Source organism: Rosa rugosa, chromosome 2 (assembly GCF_958449725.1).
Source record: "Rosa rugosa chromosome 2, drRosRugo1.1, whole genome shotgun sequence".
NCBI lineage: Eukaryota > Viridiplantae > Streptophyta > Magnoliopsida > Rosales > Rosaceae > Rosa > Rosa rugosa.
This window is the reverse complement of record NC_084821.1, coordinates 47,923,878-47,948,915: the sequence shown is the minus strand read 5'-3', so window position 1 is coordinate 47,948,915 and position 25,038 is coordinate 47,923,878. Positions and strand designations below refer to the sequence as shown.

Here is a 25,038-nt window from a genome sequence, read left to right as displayed (position 1 = left end):
AAAGTCAATTTTCAATTTAAAAGGACGACTGCCTACCTTGGCTAAATTATGCATAACTACCACGGATACCTTGTCTAATTTTCTTTTGATAAAATTACCCAAAAGTCATTTGTCTTCTTAATAGACCGATGGTAAAAGTAAAAATAAGAGAATAACTTGTAGGAAAAAAAATTGTACTTGTCTTATGGACCCTTTTTCTTTTTCTTTTTTTCTTCTGTTCCATCTTTGCTATACCTAATAACGATTTCAACGTTCATCAGTTTTTCAATTAGAGGTGACAATAGCAAATAAAAAAAAAGGTGCGGCTATTGCTACCCTACTATTTTTTTTGTTCACACTACTTGCTCATTACACCCTACATTTTAATTTCAATTATTAAAATTACTTATCTAACCCATTTCTCTTTCCAAGAGTATCCTTATATGACATATCTAATTAAAAAATATTTTTTTTAAGGAAAATCTCTTATTTAATTTATACCAATAAAAACACTAAAATATATTCAAGTTTTCTAATTTTTTTTTTTTGTTTTGATGTTCGTCTATTTTAATCCATGTCAAAAAATTAGTAAGTTAACAACTATGAGCAATGAAAAAAAGATTGATTTTTTTTCGTGTTTTAAATTTTACTTTCGCTGTTCACAAATGGTATTGCAAAGATTTTGACGAAGTTAAAATTAATAGTTTTGTGAATTGAATAACGAATTAACGATGAGGATGCAACAAAAGAACAAAAAAAAAATAGTAATAAATTCAAATTTGGGTGGAGCATATGAAGATTATTGTTATCCAATGAGGAATTAAGTAGTTTTTGTATCTAATTAATTGGTTATCTATTTATTTTTCTTACAGATTTGGATTTTAGAAAATTCAAATGTTTGGGTAATATAGTCTTTCTATAATTCAAATGTTTGTAGGATGAATTAAGAAAATAATAGGGTGGCAATAGCCGCCCCCAAAAAAAATTAAAATAACCAGACGAAAAAGAAGGGTGCAGGAGTAACGATAAGTACGATTATGAGTACAGAACTTTTCTTGTCATTAGAAACAGGAAGTTCTGCGTATCTGTTTGGACTTTTTTTTCTTCTGTAACATGATGACTTCAATCTTTAAAGCGGGAAAATTGAGTGAAGGTCAGCTAATCTGAATGATGGAAACCTCATCTAATCATGCAGCAAGTTGATAAAAGTTCACTACTTTTCTTTTCCACTTCCGATTATCTCCAAACTAATCTTCCATTGTTGAAATACTGGTGTCCCTCAACTGTTTAGTCTCTCAAAGAAATAAAGATATCCCATGTCCTTCGGGGGATTGACAGAAGCCCCAACCTTCGCATCATTGAAAATAACCCATCTACCATCTTTAAAGATGTGTGCGACATAGTGACCACATAGTGTAGACGTTCCAATATGGCTTACTATTCCAATAAGTCTATATCCTGCATAAAGCCAAAAGCATAAAAATATATACATTAGGATATGTTCTCTCTTTCAGTCGATACACAAACACACACATTCATATCATATGTTGCTGCAGTTAAGGAAAAGGTATAAGATACTAACTCCCTCCTCCATCAGGAAGTCCAGCTTCAGCAGCAGTAGGTATAGTTTCTGATGATGTTGCATCCATATCAGTTGAAAAAGAAGCACAAGGATTGTTGAATATCCAATCTGTGGCTTTCTCAATGTCACCACCCTGTAAATGTAAAATAATAGTTTAAGAATAAGAAAAGGCTGCCAACTCTTCAGTAGTTGCAATCTACAACTCATGCAGAAACAAAAACAATAGCTACCGATTCTTAAAATATAAAAGAAAAGGACAAAAGAAATGAAACGGAAAAGAAAGATATGCATCAAAATCTTACCGCTGCTTTTAATGCAGCCCGAGCGAAATCTTCCTGAAAACCAAATGATATCAACACATCAACTTTTGATTGGTCAACCGCAATTTGTCTGCCTTGAGAGATGGGTGCGTCTATATCTGGAAAGGAAAAGTGGATCAGTATTATTTAGTGCCCTAGAGCATAACAAATTACGATCACAGACACAGCTGACTAGCTAAATCTTGCTAGCAAGATACTGCTTTCCAGGATGAAAAAAATTCTAGTCAAGAAAGTAATTACCTGGATCATCCATGTGAGAAAGTAGCCAATTCATTGCCTCTTCCACTCCGACATTTGAGGTATTAATGGCAGCTTTCTGACAGTGAAGATGATTAAATCCCATTGAAACAAGTTGGGTAACAATATTCTCATCGGCCACAGGCTTAGTTGGTTCCTCCTCTTCTCCAGGAACTGAGTAGCATAGTACAGACATTATTCAAGAGAACCAGAATCTATCATCTTCAACTAATACAAGGCTAACTAGGACAATACCATAGAAGACCAAAAGTAGAAAAGGAATGTAATGTAGACTATGCAGTTAGATGTGCAAATATCTTTTTAACCTTACATTTATATGCGAGTTCATAACTTGAAATAAGAATACATAACTTAGATTGAAATCACACTGCTTTACAAATGCTAACACAAGGAATAATAAGGCAGGATGTACTATAGATTTAGGTAAAGATTATACAAAAGGTACAAGGGGATAGGCAAGAACAGGCACACATATACAGGCACATTTGAGAACTTTACAATTTCTGTGAATATAATCAAGTAAGATATTAGGAAAAGCAAAATCATAATACATACCACTCTCTGGTAGCAACTCTTCTCCATGTTGAAGTCCCTTACTGCGCATGTGACTAATATCTATGATATCAGGAACATCTACATAGACATCTGCAAACAGATACACAAACATTGAGAATCATGCAAAATCCCAATATAACTGTAGAGGAACCTTAGGAAGCCAAGAGAAATACCAAGCTTTTTTGGCACCCAGCCTGCCTCCATTACAAATTTTCGCATGTGCAACACCAAATAGTCAGGGAATGAAGTTAGACCTGCACTCCTGCAGGGTATAAAATGGGAGAGAGTAAAAAGTATGTTTTATCAAGAGGAATCAACTTTTATCCAAAACATGCTTGTTATATGTTCAGAAATGACACCCCAGCTCCATAGTACATTAGAAATGACCAATTCCCCAGAAAAGAAAGTTAAAATATAGAATGTAAGATTCTGGCTTACTGTTGAAAATATCTCAAGACAAATGGCCTAGGTAGCAAAAACCTGACCAGCATATGGCTAGTTTGTAATGACAAGAACGGCTTGTGGGATATTCAGTCAATTTCTAACCTAAACCAAATTCCAAAACGTGGGAGACAGCAACACAATTCTTTTTGCAACTCACTTTAAGTCAATCAAAGAACCCTTCTACAACGATCAGCCTCATCCAATACCAAATCTCAGTAATTCATTGTCATTATAATATGCTGACATATCTTTTGCACAAAGCATAGAAAGAGAAATCAACACCAGCAAATAACCAGAAAGCTTACTTCACGGCTGTTGTCTTGGCCTTCAAGGCAGTGCTGTAAAAATCCTGTATCTCTTCTGGTGATGAAAAGCTTGCAAGGCAAGCTTCTAGAGGAACCCTTGGACGTACAATTTCATCATTGGATCTGGTAGAAATTGACATGGTTAGCAAATACTTGCGATGTTGATCACAACAGAAAACAAAATAATAAAACCAAATGAACTTACACTTCCTTGCCTTCCGAAATCTTTTCAGCTTTCAGTTTCTGAAATGCTGCAAGCTCTTCTGCATTTTCCAACAAAAATGCACATTAGACAATCAATAATTAGACCAATTGTTTACAATGATAATTGAGAAACTCGCCTTTATTAGTAGCTTCATGCAGCGGGATGTTTAAGGAAAGAATGTAGTCCAGTCTCCTATTGTAAGCAACTTTTCCAGATGAACAAAGAATACGATCTTCAATACCAAACTTGAAACTCCTTGCAGGATCAATTTCAGGACTTCCACCATGAGCCCGTTCAACTTGGTCAAGAAAGTGCAGGAAGAACTCCAAGGCATCCTAAATAAAAGTTGGTTTTCAAGCATTCAGATTAATGATCAACAATAATACTGAATTAATAGAGGAGCTTTAAAAAAAATGGCTTTCTGGTAGCACAGAAGTGTTGCATATGCTAGACAAAAAGGGCCAGGGAGGTCCTTTCAACTATTTTCTACAGTATATAAGAGAACCTATAAATTAGACAAAAGAATTGAAATCTTGCACTAGATCTCAAGAGATGGTGAATGTACCTGTTGTCTCATGGAAGAAAATTCAGGATGACTGGCAGCAATAACCGCCTTGAACATACGAGGAGGTATTCCATCCTGTTTCTAATATTAGTGGAAGGCGGCCAAAACAAAAGAATATCAGAACAAGAAAAAGAATGATCAACGTGACATCTGTATATCCTAAGAAGGGAAGAATTTTTTCTTTTTTACTTTTTCTGTTCTTTTGATTAATAAATAAACAAATAAAATGGGGAAAGATATAGAGGAACAATTAAATAGATGATTATTATTAAAATGCATACACTAGTCTTATGAATGTATGATATACAGCAAAGAATATGAATGTTTATCCAGAAAGCTTACTGAATTTGTGGTAGGGGTGATAGAATTTGTCTGATCTTTTTCCTGGATGACACGTAAAAAATGTAAGCCAACCAGTAAACAGGAGCAGAAGCTGTCAAAAGTAAGAAACCATTGCGCTATAACAGACATACCTCTGATACAGGAACAGAGTATTTACCAGCTAGCAAACCATGTCCCAGCTTTGTTCTGCCATACAACATGAAAGCTTTTAAAACACTCATAGTGACTATTCCTCCTTAAACCTGCCTTATATGAATAACCTAATCATGTAATGACTGAGAAGGAAGGGCAAAAGAAAAAAGGAGAAAAGCTTGCAGACGTAAGATAACTTAAATACATAAGTACTACTTGCAATTTAAGCAACTCATATAATAAAAGGAGATTTCATTCATAGACAGCAATCTAATGGTCACAAGAGGCACAATTAACAAGGCATACGACTTAGCATTTTGTCAAAAATAGCAACATCAATTCCTATAAACAATAAATTAATTATATTAGTTGACAGACATGCACATAAAGAATCAACACTAAGAATCACTTATCTACTTACAGCTGCATGTTAAGATCTACAGTAGGGTCAGCTGGAGCCTTCTCAAATGCTGTTTTCAAACTTTGATTCTTGTAGTACCTGAGGAAATATAATAGTGATTAATGAGCATAATTTCCACGGACATTATATTTTACTTAAGTCATATGATATATACTAACCTGGAATAGAAAGAATGTGTTGAGAACACTACTTGCATGGTTGCTGCCATGTAGCAGCTGCAAGAAAACAAAATAAGATATTAATATAAATGTATAAAAGTACTATGTCTTCACCAGCACTAGACAGGAATAGAAGCTACCTGTTTCCAAGATTGACGAGGCCAGTGTAACCAGGTCCAAATATCGGTTCGACTTCCTGTCCACTTTCTTGAATTCGGTTCCAGTCAAAATTGGTATTCTGGTCAAGCTCTCTTTCAGCAGTAGTCATCTCTGTCTGAAAACAAGAATGGTATTGTTATATTAACATTAGCATAATAACACAATTAAAAGTTTATAAACCTCATTGCACTTATTTCCAGGTCATTGGAATTTTAACATAATTCTATCATAGAAAAATACTGACCTTCCCAAAACTAAAAACAAAAAATAAAATCTATAGTCAGAGCTCAATGGTTTTTCATTCTAAACCTTAATGTTGACCACATGCTTCAACCAAATAGCCAAGGGCATACCTCCTAATGGAATAGGTCATGTAGAACAGGTAGTCAATAATAAGAGTATAAGACACATCCTTTGTGGAAAAAAATGATATTAACCAAAAGAAAGAACTCCAAGACTAGTTTAAATAGAAAAGCTCCAGAAACTATCGAATTTTGACTTTTGCCCTACAAAAAATCATTAATGTATTCTAATCATATTACTCACATGCAATAGAATTTTTTATCTAAGAGATGAGATACAGATATTTCATGCCTCCATATTATAAAAGTAATGTTTTTCACATATCATATCGACTAGAACAATACATATTAAAATATCCCTCATACTTTCTTCTTTAGTCATGATTCATAAAAGACATCTCTACTACACAACAATGAGAATTTTCTTAAATGAGAAAGAAAGTGATTTATTATGTTAAAAAAATTGAAAACACATGGTATTCTATTTTCTGCACGTTTTATTCTAATCATAGAAGGGAAAAGCAACTAGTAGTCCATTTAGCAACTCTTAAATAGTACAAAATCAGAACCCAATTCAACTGTTTAGAGAGAAATAATTAAATAATTTGTAGTGAGAACTAACCTTCTGTAATGAGGAGAAATCAATGCCAAAAAATGCCAGATGTTGTGCTAAAAGTGGATCTAAAACACTATCATCCTCCGGATAAGAGAAAACATCTGAGCTGCCACGATATGTTACTCATGATTAGTAATCCATACATGTAACAAAAACTCATTTCTCCAAAGAATCAGCTGCATTTAGAATATTAAGCTCTTAATTCATATGCGCCAGGATTTCATAAATTGCCTAGTTTTCTTCATGGCCAAACAACACGTTTCTAGTTCATGATGTTTGGCATACAGATGTATAACTTTCATGTGCACAAAACTGACTGTAATTAGAATAAATAACTGCATAGATTGTTTACAGCACAAGACAGCATTACCTGCTGCTTCCAGATCAGCTGTAATTGTCCCCAGCTTTACAGCAAGAGGAAATCCTGTATCCTTATAGTGTTCAATGGCATGGTTATTTCCACCAGTACCATCCCAATTTTTTCTCCCACAAAGGATCGTTCCATCAGTTAGATTCATCCAAAGGTTGTCTCTTTTATCACACTTGGAACATTTCCACCCAGATGAAGGAACAACAATACCATTGTCAATTTGTTGCAAATTCATTGCATACACACTCGTTTGCTTCTTATCGGCTGTCCATGCTGCAAGTTGTTCTTTCTTCTCTGCACCCTCAGCCATTAAAATGCTGTCAACCGCCAATCTTACCTGCAATTATAAAATCGATTCATTTCTTGAGACAATAGCGATATTAGTTTGACATCAATAAACATCTAAAATAATTAAGAATGCAAACCTTCTCTGGCAGCTCAACAGAAGGAAATGGTAGAGTCACATAATCAGGCAACAAAACAATACTGTGAGTTTCTTCATATTCAGGTTCATTGTTGTCAAATCCACCATCAACACCTACAAGCCACAAAATATATATTAAACTTTACACTACCAGCCAGCTAATATCTAGTAGAGAATAATACAAACATCAAGTACTGTAAGGCAACATCAAGAACATCTCTTTCAGTAATTTCATGAATTAAGAGCAATGTGACCAATGAATATATATACTTGAACCAACCACAAAAGCAATACAGATATAAAACGGTTCATATGATTTGCATCCTGTATTGTTAGCATTTGCACAACAAAAGGTACCAGACATATTACATTGCACCCCTAACAGAAAGTAGAGACATAGAGAGCAAATTTTAAATATCAATATAACTGGTGCGTGAGCAAAGTCATTTTGTTTTATTTTATCTTTATTAAAAGTAAATGCATTACTACAAAGACTGATCAGCTTTCTTATGTCTTTGGTAGAGTAATTTATGTTCAGTGAGAACTGAGTAGCTTCAAAAATTTAAAACTTCTACAAAGACTGATGATTATACACATTATAGCCTGAGTAAACTTCTACGATTGTGGTCTAAATGCTTTGCATATTTTCATCAACTAATCACTTCCATACCCTGAGTATATATCCAACATTGATAATGGTGCATTCATATAGCACACTACCCGAACTCAGCAGCTACAGAAATATAACAGCAAGGAGCACAGAACCTCCATACGAACAACCGGAAATCATAATGATTAAAATTACCTATAGCCATGAGCGTTGGTTTCTTTAAAGGCCTATCTTCAGGAACCAACACTTTAGTTTGCTTTATATGCAGATAAACAGGATTTCCACTCTTTTCATAGTTCCATCCTACATGATCCTTCCCAAAAGCAAGAAACGTGCTCATGTCAACGAACAAGCCACCGTCTGATCTCTGAAACTCCCAACGAAAACACCATAAAAAAAACAAACAATCTCCAAGCACAATACATAAATATGCATCACACCTACTCAATCTAAATTTTCAAGAGCCAAGTCTTGAGAGAAACTGAAACCTCATTATGACTTGGAAACAAATTTCATCGCAAAAATATGAAATTAAATAAAAAGCTTGAAATGAACACAAAATGATAAAGCCACAACTATGAACTGCAGTAAAATTACAGCAACACTAAGCAGCGCAAGACTCGAATCCTAAACAGTAGCTAGAATTGATTATAGGTCGTACACTGAGATAATCGTAGTTTACAGAATCGAAGTTTCAAGAATTGAAAAATGAAAAAAGCGAGAGCAAAAAGCTTTGAAGTAGTGAAAGTAAGTGTGGGAGAGTGAACGGAAGAAATGGAGGTTACCGGAGTGTCGAAAGAAACGCAGCATTCTTGCTTGTAGATGCGGTTAGTGGGCTCCGGGATCCGAACCCGGGAGAGGTTGGATCGGAGCAGGTCCATGGGGTCTAGCATCGCTCTGCAAAATTCAAGGGGTTTTGATACAGAGCGAAATTAGGTAGAAGACGAGGGTTTTAGGATTTAGGGAGAAGAGAGAGAGAGAGAGAGAATATATATGTTCTTTGCCCTAAGCTTAGAGCAAAGTCGCGAGAAAGAGGAGAATTGCTTTGTAGTTTTTGTACACGTTTTTTGGATCCCTTGCTCTTCCTCGTCTCGTCGGTCTCGAGAAGCTTCGGAATTTTACACAGAGCTGTGAAAAAAATTTTACATTGAAAGTTTTAACCCAAAGAAGAGATGAAAAGACTTGATTAGGTTGTCATTTGGGTTAGGCCGAGTACTCGAGTAGTGAGTGTGTGAAAAATTGAGCTACGATTAGGTTAAAAGTTCGAACTCATGACCGTTTGATAATCTTTTGCGAAACAGTTTTTCGTTTTATATGTATTTATCTCTTGACACGCACTGGATATGTACTATTTTACCTTTTGTTTTCTCTTTAAAAAAAAAATGTATGATAATAAATATAGACTTATATCATTACGTCCATCTAAACCAAGCTGTACAAGAGAAACAATTGCTCTTATAGAAATTAGAGAAATTCGTGCCAAACAGTCGGACACTCTAGCAGCTGTCTAGGTCAAGTGAAAGTGTCTGGATTTCATTCTCAGTGCATGGAGAGTGGTTGCGGAGGTCGAATCTGACCTAGCGAGCATGGTTACCTTTGATCTCGATTTGGCCCTTTGAATACGTGGTAAAGCAAGCCTAAGCAAATCAGCGGCAAGTGATTTCACTTGGACTTATGGTTTTGCCGGTGATCGACATTTGCTGAAGCAAAGAAGCGTCAAAAATCACGGTGGAACAGATCGACAGGTACTTTTGCTGACTTGGGCTGGGACTTGGTGGTTTCTACTCGGTCGATGGTGGGCACACTCTTAGAGTAAGTCCACCCGTGGGTCACCATGTCACCTATTATTCACTGCTTTTTATGTGTATTTTCACTCTCTAAGTCACGGGCACAATGTATTTCGTGCCCAGGGTCACTTTCTTGGTCACCCTGGTGACCTGCAAGTTGACCTGGTGACCCAAGTCTTATTGGAAACTGTGCCAGTGACTCAGAAAGTGGAAATAAATACTAAAATACAATGAATAATAGGTGACTTGGTGACCCAACGGGTGAACTTGCTCTTAAGTTTGGCGACCGATTAGATCATGTTGTGCTAGAAGAGTAGGCTGCCGGAAGGCTTACCAGCGACGACGACCACTTGGTAAAGGCTGCAGGTTACTCGTGCTTCTGCTAGCTTTGCTTGTGTTTGGGTTTGGGCCTCTGGCTCTGAGCTCAAGCTTAGGCTATCTGGCCTTGTTTTGTGGGCTTTCAAGGAGGGTGTCTTGCCACCCTCACTTATTACTAATTAGTGATTTGGCTAGCCTGGCCTAAGAGTTAGACATTATTTGGCTTTTTGGGTCGACATATGGTGTTTAAGTGCCAAGCTATTTGGATCATAATTCTTTTCGGAGTTGGTAATTAACGATCTTGAATGTGATTGACGTATTTCAAGCGGCTTATAGATAAGAAGTCACTTCTATTTGTTTGCTAGAAAGTTGCGTTTTGTTAATACCACAATTGCATGCAGCCTACTAGGAGGTTTGTCAATGATTTTGCCCTAGAAGACACAGAATTGTTTCTTTATTTATAAGCTCAATCGCTATTTTAGCAAGCTCAAAATAGTTTTGTTTCAGGATTTTCTTGTCGGTTATCAACTTATCATATTCAAGTACATGTCTAGCCAATGTCTAGCCAACGGTTATTGATTTCGAATTTAAACACGTACTTAAAATTCATTCTTAATCTCTTCATTCATCGTTAAACTCTAACGATTTCTTTCTAAGCATTCATCATCTTCAATCGTTCTCATATTATGATGTTACCAAAAAAGGAATTCGAGACGCGGAGAAAGTCAATAGAAAAAGAATTCGAGTTAAACCCTAGTACCCTACATTGGAAAATGGTACTTTGGGTATTGTAAATGGGTGAACTAAAATATATGTAGAGTGAAGAAAAAGTAGTTAATAGGGTGCTAATAGCCGCACCCTTGTTTAAATTATATTGGTCCCACTTGATGTAAATAAGAGATTCTGACAGTTTTGAGCATCTACCAATTTTGGCAGATGAAAACTCATATGCCTTTTACACCTCAGTTTTGCCGATTCCATTGGAGGAGATTTTCTGTCAAATATAGATAGTGGAGCCCTCCATGTAGGATTTGCATAATCCACTAGAGATGCTCTAAGTTAAGCGTGTGAAACCAGATGTATTTCTCTAAGAAGCTACTCTACATTTGAGTTGTCATTAAGTAGTACCTTACTCCACATTGAATGAACATTCATGTCGATGTCTCTCAATTAGTTGAATGATAGGCTATGATACCACTTCCTATGCTTAAAGCTTCTATGTCTTTATTTGTTATATAGAGATTATCTTTATGTCCTACTAAAATTACTTCTAGAATTGATAGAGAAAGTACATCCTTTTTCTGGAACTCTTCTTCTCCCCTTATAGCTTGGGATCAAGTTTGCTTACCTAAAACAAAAGGAGGTCTTGGTATTAGACCAGCTGCTTGGTTAAATAAGGCAGCTCTTACTAAGCTTGCTTGGAAGATTCTTACTGAACCTTATAACTGGTGGGTTCAACTTGTTTCTTCTAAATACCTTAGAAATAATCACTTTATGAGAGTTTTTTTTTTTTTATCAGCTAAACAACTCAAATGCTACAATTTTCGTGACTCGAACTCATAACCTCCCACTTACGAAGGGGAGACTATGCCACTAGACCAAACAGTACTGTGCCACTTTATGAGAGTCAAGGACAAATCTTCTAAATTCCCTGGCTTGAAAATGAATCCTTGATGCCAGAGATTTGCTTATTGAAGGTATTAGATGGATAGTTGGTAATGGAGAAAGTGTAAACTTCTGGACTTTTAATTGGGTTGTATCATTTCCTCTTTATTAATTTATTCCTGATAAGGATAGGAATACTCTGAATTGATCTACAGCTGTTGCAGATTCTTCTTGGAAGACTAATGATCTTCTAAATTTGTTACATGGTGATATTGTTCAGAAAATTGTAGCTATTCTCATTCCTTTAAATCATATGCCAGATGAATTTGTTTGGGGGCCTTCAAATTCAGGTAAGTTTTCAATTAAGAGTGCTACTTGGTTACAAGCTCAAGATTGTTCTTCTCATTCTAGAGCTTCTTTATTAAATCGTATCTGGAAACGTAAAATTTCTCCTTAAGTTAAAAAATTGTTGGTTTTTGTTGAGAGATAGATTAAGAACTAGAGACAAGCTTTGAGTTATTAATCCTAATATTCCCTTTGTTTGTCCTTTTTGTTGTTCACAGATGGAAACCATTAATCATGTTTTTATGCAGTGCATCTTTAATTACTAGACAAGTTTGGAATCTTTATAAGTCTTCTGTTAGTCCTATTAATTTGCAAGGCTCTTTTACTGACTGGATTAATTCATACCCTAATCAATAATTATGAGATAGCCTCTGAAATTGTAGATCACGTTTTAGTAATTTCTTGGTCAATTTGGAATCCTAGGAACATATTGGTCTTTCAGTAGGTAGTAGGTAGTTCCTTCCCTTACTCAAACTTTGGGGCATCTTCTCACAAAAAAAAAAAAAAAAAACTTTGGGGCTGATAGTTATGAAACTAGTTACGTTTAGCTAATCGTTTGGTTCCTAAGCAGAAAGTTTCTAAGTCCTTTCATATCAAGTGGAATCCTCTTGATTATTAGCAAGTTAAGCTACACTTTGATGGTACTGTGAAGAATTGTATTGCTTTAATTGGTTTTTGCATAAGAGATTCCAATGGTAAATCCCTCGTATGCTGCTAAAAATCTTGGCAATACTAGAGTCTTGATTGCTGAAGCTATTGCATTAAGAGATGGTTTAAGTTCAACTGTTCTCAATAATCATCTTTTCATTTGGGTTGAAGGTGGCTCAAAAATTCTCATTCACTGTCTCCAAAACAAAATTTCTACCCCTTGGAGAATTTAACTTTTGGTGGAAGATATCAGGCGTTTATCTCAGCAATTTCGGTTTGTTCGACACATATTCCTTGAGGTCAATTTCATAGCAGCCAAGTTAGCTAATATTTTTTTGAAATAAGGGCCGGTGCGGCCGCCCTCAAGCCTTCATTAATGAAACAATGGAATACATGGGGGGGACATGAGACCTAAACCCCAAATAACAAATTACATCAAGAGAACTTCCTGAGATAATATCAGGAGCCTCAACTAGAAACATGTATCCAAAAATGCACCAACTAGCAATGAGCGCACTACTGGCGACTCTAATTGCTTTGACATAACGGTGACATGACGGAAAAATAACTCGGTCTGTAAGACGACGATTACAGCTTAGCATAATTTCCATACGAACAGCTTTCCTATCATGTTGCCGCTGGAAAAAGCATCCAGCGACACTAAGTTTCATCCTGCCACTAGGAGGCAGCGACCATTTGACAAAGCAAGGAACTCGCCACCCACCTAGAGCAGACCAGGCATACGAGATGCACATACCGGCACAGAGGCCACTCCAAACTACCCTCACTCGAAAGAGAAGGGACTTATTTGAGGTCAGAAAGACCCACAAACTGCAGAAAAGTAAACAACTGAAGCAAACAAACTCAACAAACAAAACAAACTCAACAAACAAACAAGCATAAAATAAAAAACAGCAGCAAAGCCAAACAGCCGAAACCTGGCACATCCACCGTCTCTCCCATAGGCCCAAAGCAGAAGCCCACCAAGCAAGCATCGATCTGCCGGCACCAGACCTCCCCCAAGTAGCACGACGCCGCCGCGCAGCAACCCTGCACCGCCGCATCACCACGACACTGTGCAGGCCCTTCTTCAACCCGATTGGTGGCCGAAACCCGATCCAGATCAGACCAGATCGAGATCTCAGCGACCGTCCCCCAGCCCCCAGTTGCCGCAGAGCCTCCACTGTACGCCGCCGGCCATCCGTGTCCCAGACCACTCCAACTGCCCCAGAAACACACATGCAGACCGTCCAACCCCAAACCCAGAGCGAACCCAGCTCCACCCGAACCCAGATCGAAACAGCCTCCAACATCCTCTCCCACCCTGGACCGCCCTTCAGCTCCTTAGCCCCACTGAACTCCGAAACCAACATCCTCTCCCGGACCGGAAACGCAGCGGCAAAAGCACCGCCGGCGTTCGGCCGGGAGAGATCGAGCTCACACTTTACTTTCCTCTTCTTTCTCGCGCGTGAGGCGCGTTCTTTTTTCTTTTCGTCCCTTACCCTAACGCCAAGTTAGCTAATATTGGTCATGAGAGATCTTCTCTTTCTGTTTGGTTTAATTGCCTCCGGTTTATGTGTTGCCAGCATTCCACTTGAATCAGCTAGACGAGGATTGTGTTCATATATGGTTTCTTTTTTCTTTTTTAGTTCTTTCTTTCTTGTATCAAACAAAAAAAAACTACCTAAATTAAGAAGTAATAGTTATGAGCTTTATTCTAAAAAGCTAATGCAAATTTTCCAAGTTACCGCTACCCCATGATAAACACTTTTTTCTTTTCTTTTTTTTTGATGGAATTAGGTCAGCCATTTCATTATAATTCAGTAGGCAGTACAAAAACGAAACACCTCTATGGGGTCGTCAGAAAGAATCGTTCATTAGAACCTATTCTAGAAGAATAAAATCCCAAAAAATCCCGAGTACACCCACCTTTTGGTAAATTCAAGCACTTTTATTCTAACAAAAACCTAGAAACCTCGAAGCAAACATAAAAGGATTCAACTAAGGCACTGGTTTTTGCGACCCCAAACTGAATTAAACAACAAAGTTGGAAGAATGTGAGCCATCACATTCCACCACTCCCTCCACATCAGTAGACTCCAACACTTGAACAGTCTCATGCGCCCCCTCCATCACAGCCACCTGTGAATCAGCCTTTTCAGGGACAGACTAGTCAAGGTTTTGATCAAAACTCAAAGCTTTTCCCCGACGTTTATACTTACGTATAATTTTCTCATCCTGTTCCTCAGTGGATTTCACTCTATTCTTGCTCCCCTTAGGACGCCCTATCTTCTTCTTCTTTGGAGAAACCAACATCCTACCATTCTTGTGTTGCAGAATCAGCGAGACATTATCTTCAACCTTAAGTGTAGAAGCAGGAAAAGCCAAAGTATTTTTTTCCAAAACGATCCAACTTGGTACCAGCCTTTCTTTTTCTCCCAGCTGGTCCCATTTGCAGTGAGGAAAATTTCACATGGCCAGCCTCAGTCCGAGGCACTACAGAAGCCGGAACCACAGCCAACGATGCCTCATGAGACTCACCCCTGAAACCGGGCAACTACACAGATCCCACAGCTTTGATCTCAGTCAAAACATTATCCAAAACAATGGGATTTCCCATCATCTTGGAACCAAAAGGTCCAAAAGATCGCAGGGACGCAGGACCTCCCGACCCAGCATTAGTAGCCTCAGCAAAGATGCCACCAGAGCCCGACCCTTGCTCCATAACAATCAGAGCGGCATTGCTTCGTTGAATCCAGCTTTCATCCTCTAAAGCTCGACCATGCGGTGATGATGAGCGAATGAACAGCCTCTGACCGAGGTAACTGACAAACTTGCCATAGCAGACACCGGTGGAATAGCCTTGACCTCCTCCTTCTCTTTGATCAACTGCCTATCACACCCTAGGGCATCATGAATAAACAGCCCACAGTCGCGGCAAAAACCTTTAACCTTCTCATAGATCAAGGAAAGCTCTGGTTTCACCACAGGAGAGAACTCGATCACCTTCCATGTGCGGATACGACGTCGGACGTCGAACAAAACCTTGATTCTCTGTTCCTCTTCCTTCCTCTTCACGGCATTTTGATCCACTCGAACCATTGTCCCAATGGACGCCCCAACCAACTCGAGCGCAGTCTTGTTTCTCAAACCAAAAGGGAGGCCCTTCACCGCAACCCAAATTTCCATCATATTCAGCGGCACCTCCTCCAGTGGGCTGAGCCCATCATACTCTCCTACCACCAACATAGTGTTGCGGTAAACCCAAGGACCCCCATGTAGGATGCGATTACGCATCGCTTCACTGTTAAATTGGAAGACAAACCTCTCACCTGCATCTTGGATAGTGAGCCCCAATTTGATACGCCAAATAGTAGCAATCGTTCCTTTGAATCCCGGGAACTTGGCTTTCGGGGCCAACAGTCTGCCAGCCATGTACCAAAACCCATCCTGGAACGCTGCAGTCCCCGCCTCCCCCAACAAAACCAAAGTTGAGTCCGAGTTGATGAGCGGTGAGTGACCCCCGTTCATGCCTTCTGCCATCAAGAAAGAAGAAAAGAACCGATGCAAGATCGACTAGGTTTTGGCGATTTATCGATGTTGAGAACACCGAGAAACCCTAGTAGAGACGGCTAGGTCAAAAGTTGATATTCCCCTATTTTTTCTTTTCTTTTTCTTATACAAATGATCGTATTTGATCCACAACATAACCCTCCGATTGAAGCCTTGTTAATTAATACTTGGAGTTTCATTAAAAACTTCGAAGCATAATCAAGTCTTGCTCAGAAATAGGGATTAGTAAACAAAACTTGTATTACTAAACTATCATCAATTTTTATCCAAAAAAAAAAACTATCTTCAATTTGATTTTTAAAGAGTGAGTTAGAAAATTATCCGTTCAGATTATGAAAGTGGAATGTCAGAATTTGAAAGATATCACAAAGTGAGTAAGTGCACGATTAACGTAAGAATTGTCTAATAAATTTTGGGGAGTAAAATTCACAATCCCCATATTACAATTCACACTCTATATTTCCTTTTCTAGTAACTTAAAATTTTTGTCTTTAGTAACTTAGTTTTTTCTTTTTATACAAATTTCAATCAAAAAGGAAAAGAGAGTGTGTGAATTGTAAAATACGGAGTGTGGATTTCACTCCCCTAAATTTTTTGAATTCTTAGAGAAAAATCATAGGAATTGGTTTTCTCAAAATCTCTGCTCCTCGTATTGATTTGTTAAGTCGTTTGCCCAGAAAGTGCAAAAAGGACAGCAAGTTTCTAATTGCAACGTCTACATGCAAGGTCACTCTCGATCTTATTTTACATAATTTTAGGAAATAAGTGAAAGATGAAGTTTGGGAACTCAATCCAAGAACAAAAAAATACGATGGATCACTCTATTATTGTTTTTGGATAATTTTGGACGAGGAAACTAGACCTAAAAACAGAAAATCACCTAATCCATATAGGTTCAAAAATAGTCTCTTCAGTTTCAATCCAAAATTAAGCACTTGCGTTGTGTTGGCAATTCCATACTCCTTTTTTATTTTTGTACACTCATTTATAATTTCATTTCAAATTGACGGAGCCAAAGAAGTAGCGCGACATGTCCATCCAATGAAAATCTTTTGCAAGTTACAAATCCACCGACTTCATCAAAAATCAAAACTATTTGGGAGGAGAAGAAGAACAAATTAAAATCTCTCTCAACCTTTCTATCTCAGATTCTCAAACCCCAACTTTCTCGGATAACGAATACTAATCCTCTGACTCCATGCAAACTTCGCCATGGATTTCGAAAAGGACACCGCCACCCTTCCTCTTGCGTGCACTGCCCATGGATGTCCTGCAAAGGCCCAAGTGAGGCAGAAGAAGAAGAAGACGAGCGCTGTCAAGTTCTTCCTATGCTTTCAAAGAGACGATGTAGTGTTTCCGTGTGTGGTGCCGATGCCCGTGCCGGTGGTTTCGTCATCTATGGTGACATCGGATAGTGATTTGGATGTAGGAAAATGCAACAATCAACAAAGGAAGCCAGAACGGCATGGATTCTTTCATGTTTTGAAAGCAATTTTGTTCAAGATGTTATTGGTAAGTTTTTTCTTCTTCTTCTTCATTATCATTTCACATTTTTAAATCTTTACTCGCTTCCCGACATGTCATGCTCCATTGAAACCGATAGAAGTAGTCAAAACCATGGCAGATTTTTTTAGAATTTTCGTAAAATTCTTCTTCTTCTTGAATCTCCATCTTCGTCTTTTTGTAATGCATGCATGTCTGTTCTGTAATTTTTTATTATAATAATTTCAAATATAAAACAAATTAAAAATCAAAATAGAATCTCATTTTACGGGTCAAGCTTGTTTCAATGGGTCTTAATTTTTTTCTTTTTCTTTTTTGAAATTAATGTGGTCAATATCATGGCAGTACCGATTCTTCCTTTCTATTAATAGCATGCATGTCCTATTTATTACCAGGTCAAAAAGATTCAACAAAAGAAATCAGGTAGCAGTTTTGCAAATATTCCAACAAAGGAGAGTTCAATTACTTCAGGGCACACTCAAGAATGGTCAGATCACGAAGATGTCCCAAAAATGATCACCAAAACAACTTCAGGGGGTAAGACCGTTTTCACTTACGTCAAAGAGAAGGAAGAGGTTGTCTTTCCGACGATGCCTGCTTCATCGTGGCTTAAAAATGAAGAAACATGTCAAGATCAATGGATCAACAAAGGACGACGTAGATTATCTCGCATTTTAAAGGCCGTCTTGTTCGAGACATCACTGGTTAGTGTTTCTTTTTTGCCAAAATATATAGAAGTGTAGATTTTCATCTCTGGGTCAATGCATGGAATTGTTATCGAACAATAATCACTATAATGCTAACGGCAGGCTAGGAAGATTCAAGCAAGAAAGTTGGGGAAAAAATACGAATCAAATACGAGTTTAAGGTCTAGCACCGGAGAATCGTGCGAGGAAGATAATCATGACCTGGGAAAGTCTGCATCTTCGTTAACTAACTCTTCTGTCTTCACTTCATCTTTATTGAACTCTACATCAAGTTCATCAACAGTGTCACGCTCCACGTCACACTCGAGGTCTTTATCCGAGCGAATCAAATCTTTCCGATCAATCTCATCAAGCAATCTAAAAGCCAATTTGAGGAACTTGTCCGACAAAATTCGATCAAACTCCAACCATTTGAAGTCCAATTCGAGAAACAAGATGTCGTTGGAATCCATTAATTCGAGTGGCTTGAAAGAAGAGCAACATGCACATTTTAATGATGATGTGACTGACATTGGAAAGAACAATAAGAAGGGAGGGTGTTATCGTTCAGCTTCGGGTCTTAGCTTCTTGCTAATGAGTCTAGTGGGGTTGATTTTTTATGGTAAGCTTTGTGCCATATTGTGCACTTCAATGTGGCTTGTTTGTGTACCTCTTTGGAGTTTCGGATATCATAACTCATCAACAAACAAGGTGGTTGATAATAAGAAAGTCACCATGGGTGGAGGAATGCTAGGGGGGACTGCTCGAACTCGAACTCGAATTTTTCAGAGTCAGTAACTAATTAATTAAGTTTACTTTGTTTTGGTCGTTAAATTTGTTTTTGTTTGTGTAATTGGTTTGTTAATTACTCTATGTGGTTTTTGCTGTGATTAAACCCGAGTGACAATTATTTTGGTTAATTGTAAGGGGACTTTTCTTCAAATTTGTTTATATATATGTAGGATTCGATTGGACTCATTCGAGACAAGTTAGCTAGTCTCTCAGTGTTGTAACTTGTAAGTTTCTTATATAATAATATGAAGAGTGATCTCTCTGTATGTATATTGTTTGACTAAGAATAATTTCCATTAATTTTGTTCTAAAGTTTTATTTTCTTTCTCATTTACAAAATTAGAACTGGAGAATTAAACTACAAATAAAAATCCTAATGAAGAACATGTGGATTCCAAGAAGATGGAGAAGAATCGCAATTTAATTTATACATGTGACTTGTAAAGTACGTTGTAATTGAAAATATACAGCTTCCTAGTACAAAACTAGAAAGCTCACTACTAAATCTATCATCGTTTTCATACATAAGCCTCCCAGTGAAATGGTTGTGTACAAGGGCAAGTAATATCATTGATTGATCGAGATGGCAGCAAGCTGATTCTTACGTACACACGTATATATGCAGCTCTTTCTTTTGCAGCAGGTCATAATATATATATATATATATATATATATATATATATATATATATATACACGGAGCTGTTCGAGAGCGGACGTCCGCAACCCAGAAAAAATGCGGACGTCGCTGCTCCGGCCTCGATCGAGCAGCGACAGCGCGGCGCGGCTTGCCGGAGGGAGGCCAGGGGTCGTGCGGAGGGGTCTGCGGTCGGGTGGAGTCGCCGGCGACGGGTTTTGTGGTGTTGCACAGAACCTGCAGTTGCAGGTGAGGTGGCTGCCCAGAAACCGGCAAGCCCGACCTCCTCCGACCTCGAACGGTGCCCAGAACGGTCCGGGACGCCTTCGGCCTCCCTCCTGCAAGCCCCGCGCCGCCGTCACCGCCTGGAAGCCGCCTGCTGCGTCGACGTCCGCATTTTAGCGACAGTGCGGACGTCTGCCCTTGATCGGGCCTGATATATATATATATATATATATATATATATATATATATATATATATATATATATATATATTTTCGTGGATAACCTCAAAGATCACATTGTCGATCCGCTCGTCCTCTTATTTTACGACGCTCTCCTGAAAGCGGCTCTAGGTAGAAACCATTATACCCATCTGCAGTTGCAGTGGCTGGTGAACTAGGGCAATTTCAGTTGGTGCCGACACCTTCTTGTAGTAGACCTTTGCTTCATTTTAAAAAAAAAAAAAATTATTAAAAAACTATAATGATGAGATTTGAATATGAGATCTTTTTATTTAAAATCTCATGACAATTCCACCGATGCTTTCTTTTATATTGTCAAAATAATGAAACAAAACATTATATCTTTGTTTTGAAATAAGTATATTTTCTAAATATTAAATATATGTTTATTAATAAAAACTAATTGTCACGCCCCGAATTTTGAATAATAAATTCAAATCCGAAACCTGAATAATTACAATTACAAAAAACCAAATCTCGAAACTTCGAGTTCATTATTACAATTCACTCTCACAATATATTATAAAGCTCAAATGAGCATAACACACCTCACAACTTACAATTGTTGTAAAACTCTAACAATTGCTCTAACCGCACGATCACCGTCCTGGTTCTCCTGTCCTGTAGGATTACCCGCTACACAATTTGAATAGTGTACCGGGAGTTGCAACAACACAAAACCCGGTAAGCTTTTTACAGCCAGTATGAGTAAACAAGAAAGAACTGTTGATTTATTAGATTTCAAGACTACCACAAACCCACGTTACTTTCTCACTCTCATATATATATATAGACACTTATGAGTTACTCTCAATTTAGCTCATAAGATCACTCACTCTCATATATATATATAGACACTTATGAGTTACTCTCAATTTAGCTCATAAGATCACTCACTCTCATATATATATATAGACACTTATGAGTTACTCTCAAATTCGCTCATAAGATTTCCCAACATTTGGTAGACAGACTCATATATATATATAGACCCTTATGAGTTACTCTCAATTTCCCTCATAAGGTTACCATATATATATTGACACTTATGAGTTACTCTCAATTTCACTCATAAGGTCACTCCACATTTGGCAGACAGACTAGAGCTCTAACTGAACGTAACCACTCGTCCGGCCACAGACGTGATTACGATTTAATACTATTAATAACCACCAGCCCGGTACGAGAGCGTGATTCACTAATAGATGCCATGGTCACCTCGTGACCTAGTGATCTCCACAGATCACAACAATTTATTGTTCCTCAACAATAAAACTCAACACCTCTCACAATATATTGTTTCTCAACAATAAACTCAATACCTCTCACAATATATTGTTTCTCAACAATAAACTCAACACAACTCCAACAATACATATTATTTCACGTAATAATATATATACAGACATTCACACAGGAATGTCTAATACACCAACAATAGTTCATATGATTGCAAAATAAAGCAATTAAATATATTGGGTTCGTAATATGAACCACGTGAGGTTTACTCACCTCGATAATCCCGCTGCGTCTTCAATTCAGCTCAAAATACGATCCACAATCGTCCACCAACTCAAACCGTCAATCACCTAGTCCAATAATGATCTTGACTTAGCCAACAACTCAAATATGTAATTAAACGACGATCCAACGCTCAGATTCAAATTAAACGATGATCCAACGGTCGGATCTGAATTTAATGATGATCCAACGGTCGGATCCTCACGGATCGCCTTTAGGATCATCCTCCAAAATTATCACGAAGATCCAACGGTCAGATCTTCCTGAATCGCCTTTACTAACATCTCCACAAAATTATATGAAAATCCGACGGTCAGATTCTCACGAATCGCCTTCCGAATCACTATTTCTCAATTATACGAAGATCCAACGGTCGGATCTTCGCCCGTGACCTCACAAGGTCACCGGGACAGTCATACGATCAACATATCCAAAATTGAAGCAAAACCGATGGTCAGATCTTCACAGATCGTAACCCGAAGATAAACGTAAAAACGTTAAATAGTAACGTCAAAACGTAAATCCACTATTTATCAACTTTTTCTAACATGACCATGTTATATATCAAAACGCTCGTATGGATGCATAGATCATCGCCTAGATAATGAAAACTCGAAATATGGTCTGATGCGCCGCCACAAACGGTGGTCAGTGGGCGGTCAACGCGGCGGTCAACGCCGGTCAACCACCTCAGATGGCAAAGTGACCAACTACAAACTGGTTCAAAATGAAAGGGTGGTCGACTTTCATACCTGGAGCTAAGCCTGGTTCGGCCTAGATCGTCCTAGATCAAGCGTTGAAGTTGGATTAATCTCGTGCGTCTGATCAGATTCCAGATTGAATCAGGGACGTCGAAATCTTCAACTCGTGATCTTTCACTCCACACTCCAAATCGTCAAGCAAGGAGGATATGAGGATGATCAGGGGAAGGAGGAGATCACGAAAATGGGGAGGATCGGCCCGTGCAACGCCGGCGTCGATGAGATCCGGTCGGGTCGGTTACTTCGCCTGGGGTCGCTTCGATCCAGGTTTGGGGGCAACGGCGGTGCAAGAAAGTGACACCAGGCGACTGGGCGGCTTGCGGCGATCACAAGGAGGGCCGGGTCATGGCCGGAGGACGCCGGAGGCCGGAGGCCGGAGATGGGTCCGGGTCGGGTCAGTCGAATAGTTCCGGGTCTGAGGGTTTTCGATCGAGAGAGAGAGAGAACCGGAGGGACTATTTAGCAAAAAGGGAAAAGTTTCGTCCTTAATGAAAGAATTTGGAAAATTTCTCTATTTATAGAAAAAACCCAATTTTAAAATATTCATAACTTAATCATACGAACTCCGAATATTGCGTTCCACATGTCCACGAACTCGTATCGACGAGCTCTACAACTTTCATGAAGGAAGTTTTCCCAAATTTTGAACGTATAAAAAGTCAACTTTGTTGACCCCCTAAAAACGTTCGTTTTCGAAAATAAAATCGTTCGAACTAATTCCACGACTTCTCCAAGCTTCGTACTCGCTCCTACTATCGTGAAATCATTACTAAAAATCCACGGAATTTAATTTGGATTTTTTCGGGTATTACAATCTACCCTCCTTAAAGAAATTTCGTCCCGAAATTTGAGCGTAAGTCAATTCCTCTCGATTAAGGTTGACCTAACCATAGAATCTCCATCTTTTCCAAATCTGTAGTAATCTACAGAGCCTCAACCCTTTGTATAAAAATACATTCCTATGGCCACTAAATCCTTTCATCACAAACGTAAACGCACAACACAACTGTTCAACATCAATCCACATCAATTACACAAAATCATCACATGGATCATCTCATAGATCCTCACATAGATCTTCACATAGATCATCACATAGATCTTCACATAGATCATCACTCTGTGCTGGCATACAAGCACAGTAAACACTCTCACAAAGTGTTTCGCTACTCAATTAGCATCACGGTAAATCTCCATAGTAAAACTTAAGCATGCACCACTCTTCACAACCATAGAGATGCATCACTCAAAACAAATCATCCCCAAAAGCACGCCAATTAATTATGTCACCCAATGATGATGACTTGGGCTTGCTCAATCCTTGGGCTAAGCACTAGGGCTGGCCAATTGGGCCTGAAGAAATCGGACCATCCACATTTCGAACCGGCCCAAACCACTTTGGGTTTAACATTTGGGCCTACTATTCGGGCCGAACAATTGGGCTTACTATTTGGACCTACCAATCGGCCCACCAACTTCCAGCTCGGCTACGGTATGAAATTGTACATACCGTATATACGTATACATACCGTACAGATCGTGTATACGTATGCATACCGTACAACTGTATATACGTATGCATACTGTACAGACCGTATATACGTATGTATACCGTACATACCGTATATACATCCGTATATCAAGCATATACGAGACCCAAAAATATTTGTAAGAGGTAGGGTTCGAACTCCCGACCTCAAACACGAAGGTTTTGCTCCCAACCACTGAAGCAAGAGCTGCCTTCATTAATATATGCTCACGTGTTATATTTATTATGTCATAAGTGACATAAATAAAATAACGGGGAAGGCAAGGTTCGAAACCTCAACCTGCCGCACGAAACCTTTGTCCCCCAACCACTGGAGCACAAGCTGTGCTTAATATAATGTGTACAAATTTTATACTTATTATGTCATAAACGAACATAATAAAAATAAACGAGAGGCGAGGTTCGAACCTCAGACCTCTTGTACACGAACTGTACACTCAACCACTCGAGCACGGCTGCTCACGTTATTATCCATACCAATCCTTTTATTTAAACCAACTGTTTCAACAATTCGGCCCAACTCATCCAAAACTGTTTCAGAAACTCGGCCCATCATGTCCAAAACTGTTTCTGAAACTCGGCCCATCAGGCCTCCACCCACAGCTACAGTGATGCCTTGATCCGAGACAGGCCCAAGTACGGCCCACTTGTGTCACGGCTTATCCCTTCCGTGATTTACGGCAGTCAAATCTGCTTTCGGCTAAAGCTGTCTGCCACAGCATCTCGAGGTTCGGCCTGTCCCCTTACACGCTCTCCACGCGCCAACAACTTTTCCGGGTTTTCGGATGACTTTAATCCAACGCGTGGATTCAAATTCTGAGATCGTTCATCCAACGGTGGAGATCTGCTCACCTTGTTCTATAAATAGGTGCATTCTGGGGAAAAACTGTTCACTCCAAAAGAAAAGAAATTTTCTTCCGAGCTCAAGCCTTTCTCTCTCAACTCTTCAGCCTTTCTCTTCTCAAATCCTTTCTTCATCAATTTCAATCCTTCTCTTCTGATCTTCTCTCCCATCTAGTTGATTCAATCCCATCTTTCCTCTGAACTTTCAGATCTTCAATCTTTTCCTCCAAATCTTCAATCCTTCTTTCTCAGATCTTTT

At 38.5% G+C, this 25,038-nt stretch overlaps 3 protein-coding genes across 3 annotated transcripts; 1 reads left to right on the top strand and 2 right to left on the bottom strand.

Annotated features, from left to right (window-relative positions):
* Positions 1 to 922: 922 nt before the first annotated feature.
* Positions 923 to 8,787, bottom strand: LOC133734826 (ubiquitin carboxyl-terminal hydrolase 14). The gene is made up of 20 exons (XM_062162431.1): positions 8,533 to 8,787; positions 7,943 to 8,114; positions 7,139 to 7,251; positions 6,714 to 7,050; positions 6,350 to 6,444; positions 5,407 to 5,540; positions 5,267 to 5,323; positions 5,109 to 5,186; positions 4,687 to 4,741; positions 4,556 to 4,597; positions 4,214 to 4,294; positions 3,785 to 3,983; positions 3,649 to 3,706; positions 3,444 to 3,566; positions 2,868 to 2,956; positions 2,695 to 2,784; positions 2,122 to 2,292; positions 1,864 to 1,979; positions 1,562 to 1,694; positions 923 to 1,437 (listed from the first exon to the last, which is right to left on the bottom strand). Exons 1-20 carry the CDS (start codon positions 8,638 to 8,640, stop codon positions 1,259 to 1,261), a joined length of 2,430 nt encoding a protein of 809 aa, XP_062018415.1. The 5' UTR covers positions 8,641 to 8,787; the 3' UTR covers positions 923 to 1,258.
* A 6,432-nt stretch (positions 8,788 to 15,219) lies between these two features.
* On the bottom strand, positions 15,220 to 15,993 carry LOC133730887 (uncharacterized). Its single transcript, XM_062158394.1, has one exon. It carries the CDS (start codon positions 15,991 to 15,993, stop codon positions 15,220 to 15,222), a length of 774 nt encoding a protein of 257 aa, XP_062014378.1.
* A 1,052-nt stretch (positions 15,994 to 17,045) lies between these two features.
* LOC133733707 (uncharacterized) lies at positions 17,046 to 19,199 on the top strand. The gene is made up of 3 exons (XM_062161346.1): positions 17,046 to 17,535; positions 17,922 to 18,230; positions 18,336 to 19,199. The coding sequence occupies exons 1-3, from the start codon at positions 17,236 to 17,238 to the stop codon at positions 19,008 to 19,010; spliced, it is 1,284 nt and encodes a 427-aa protein (XP_062017330.1). The 5' UTR covers positions 17,046 to 17,235; the 3' UTR covers positions 19,011 to 19,199.
* Positions 19,200 to 25,038: the final 5,839 nt, after the last annotated feature.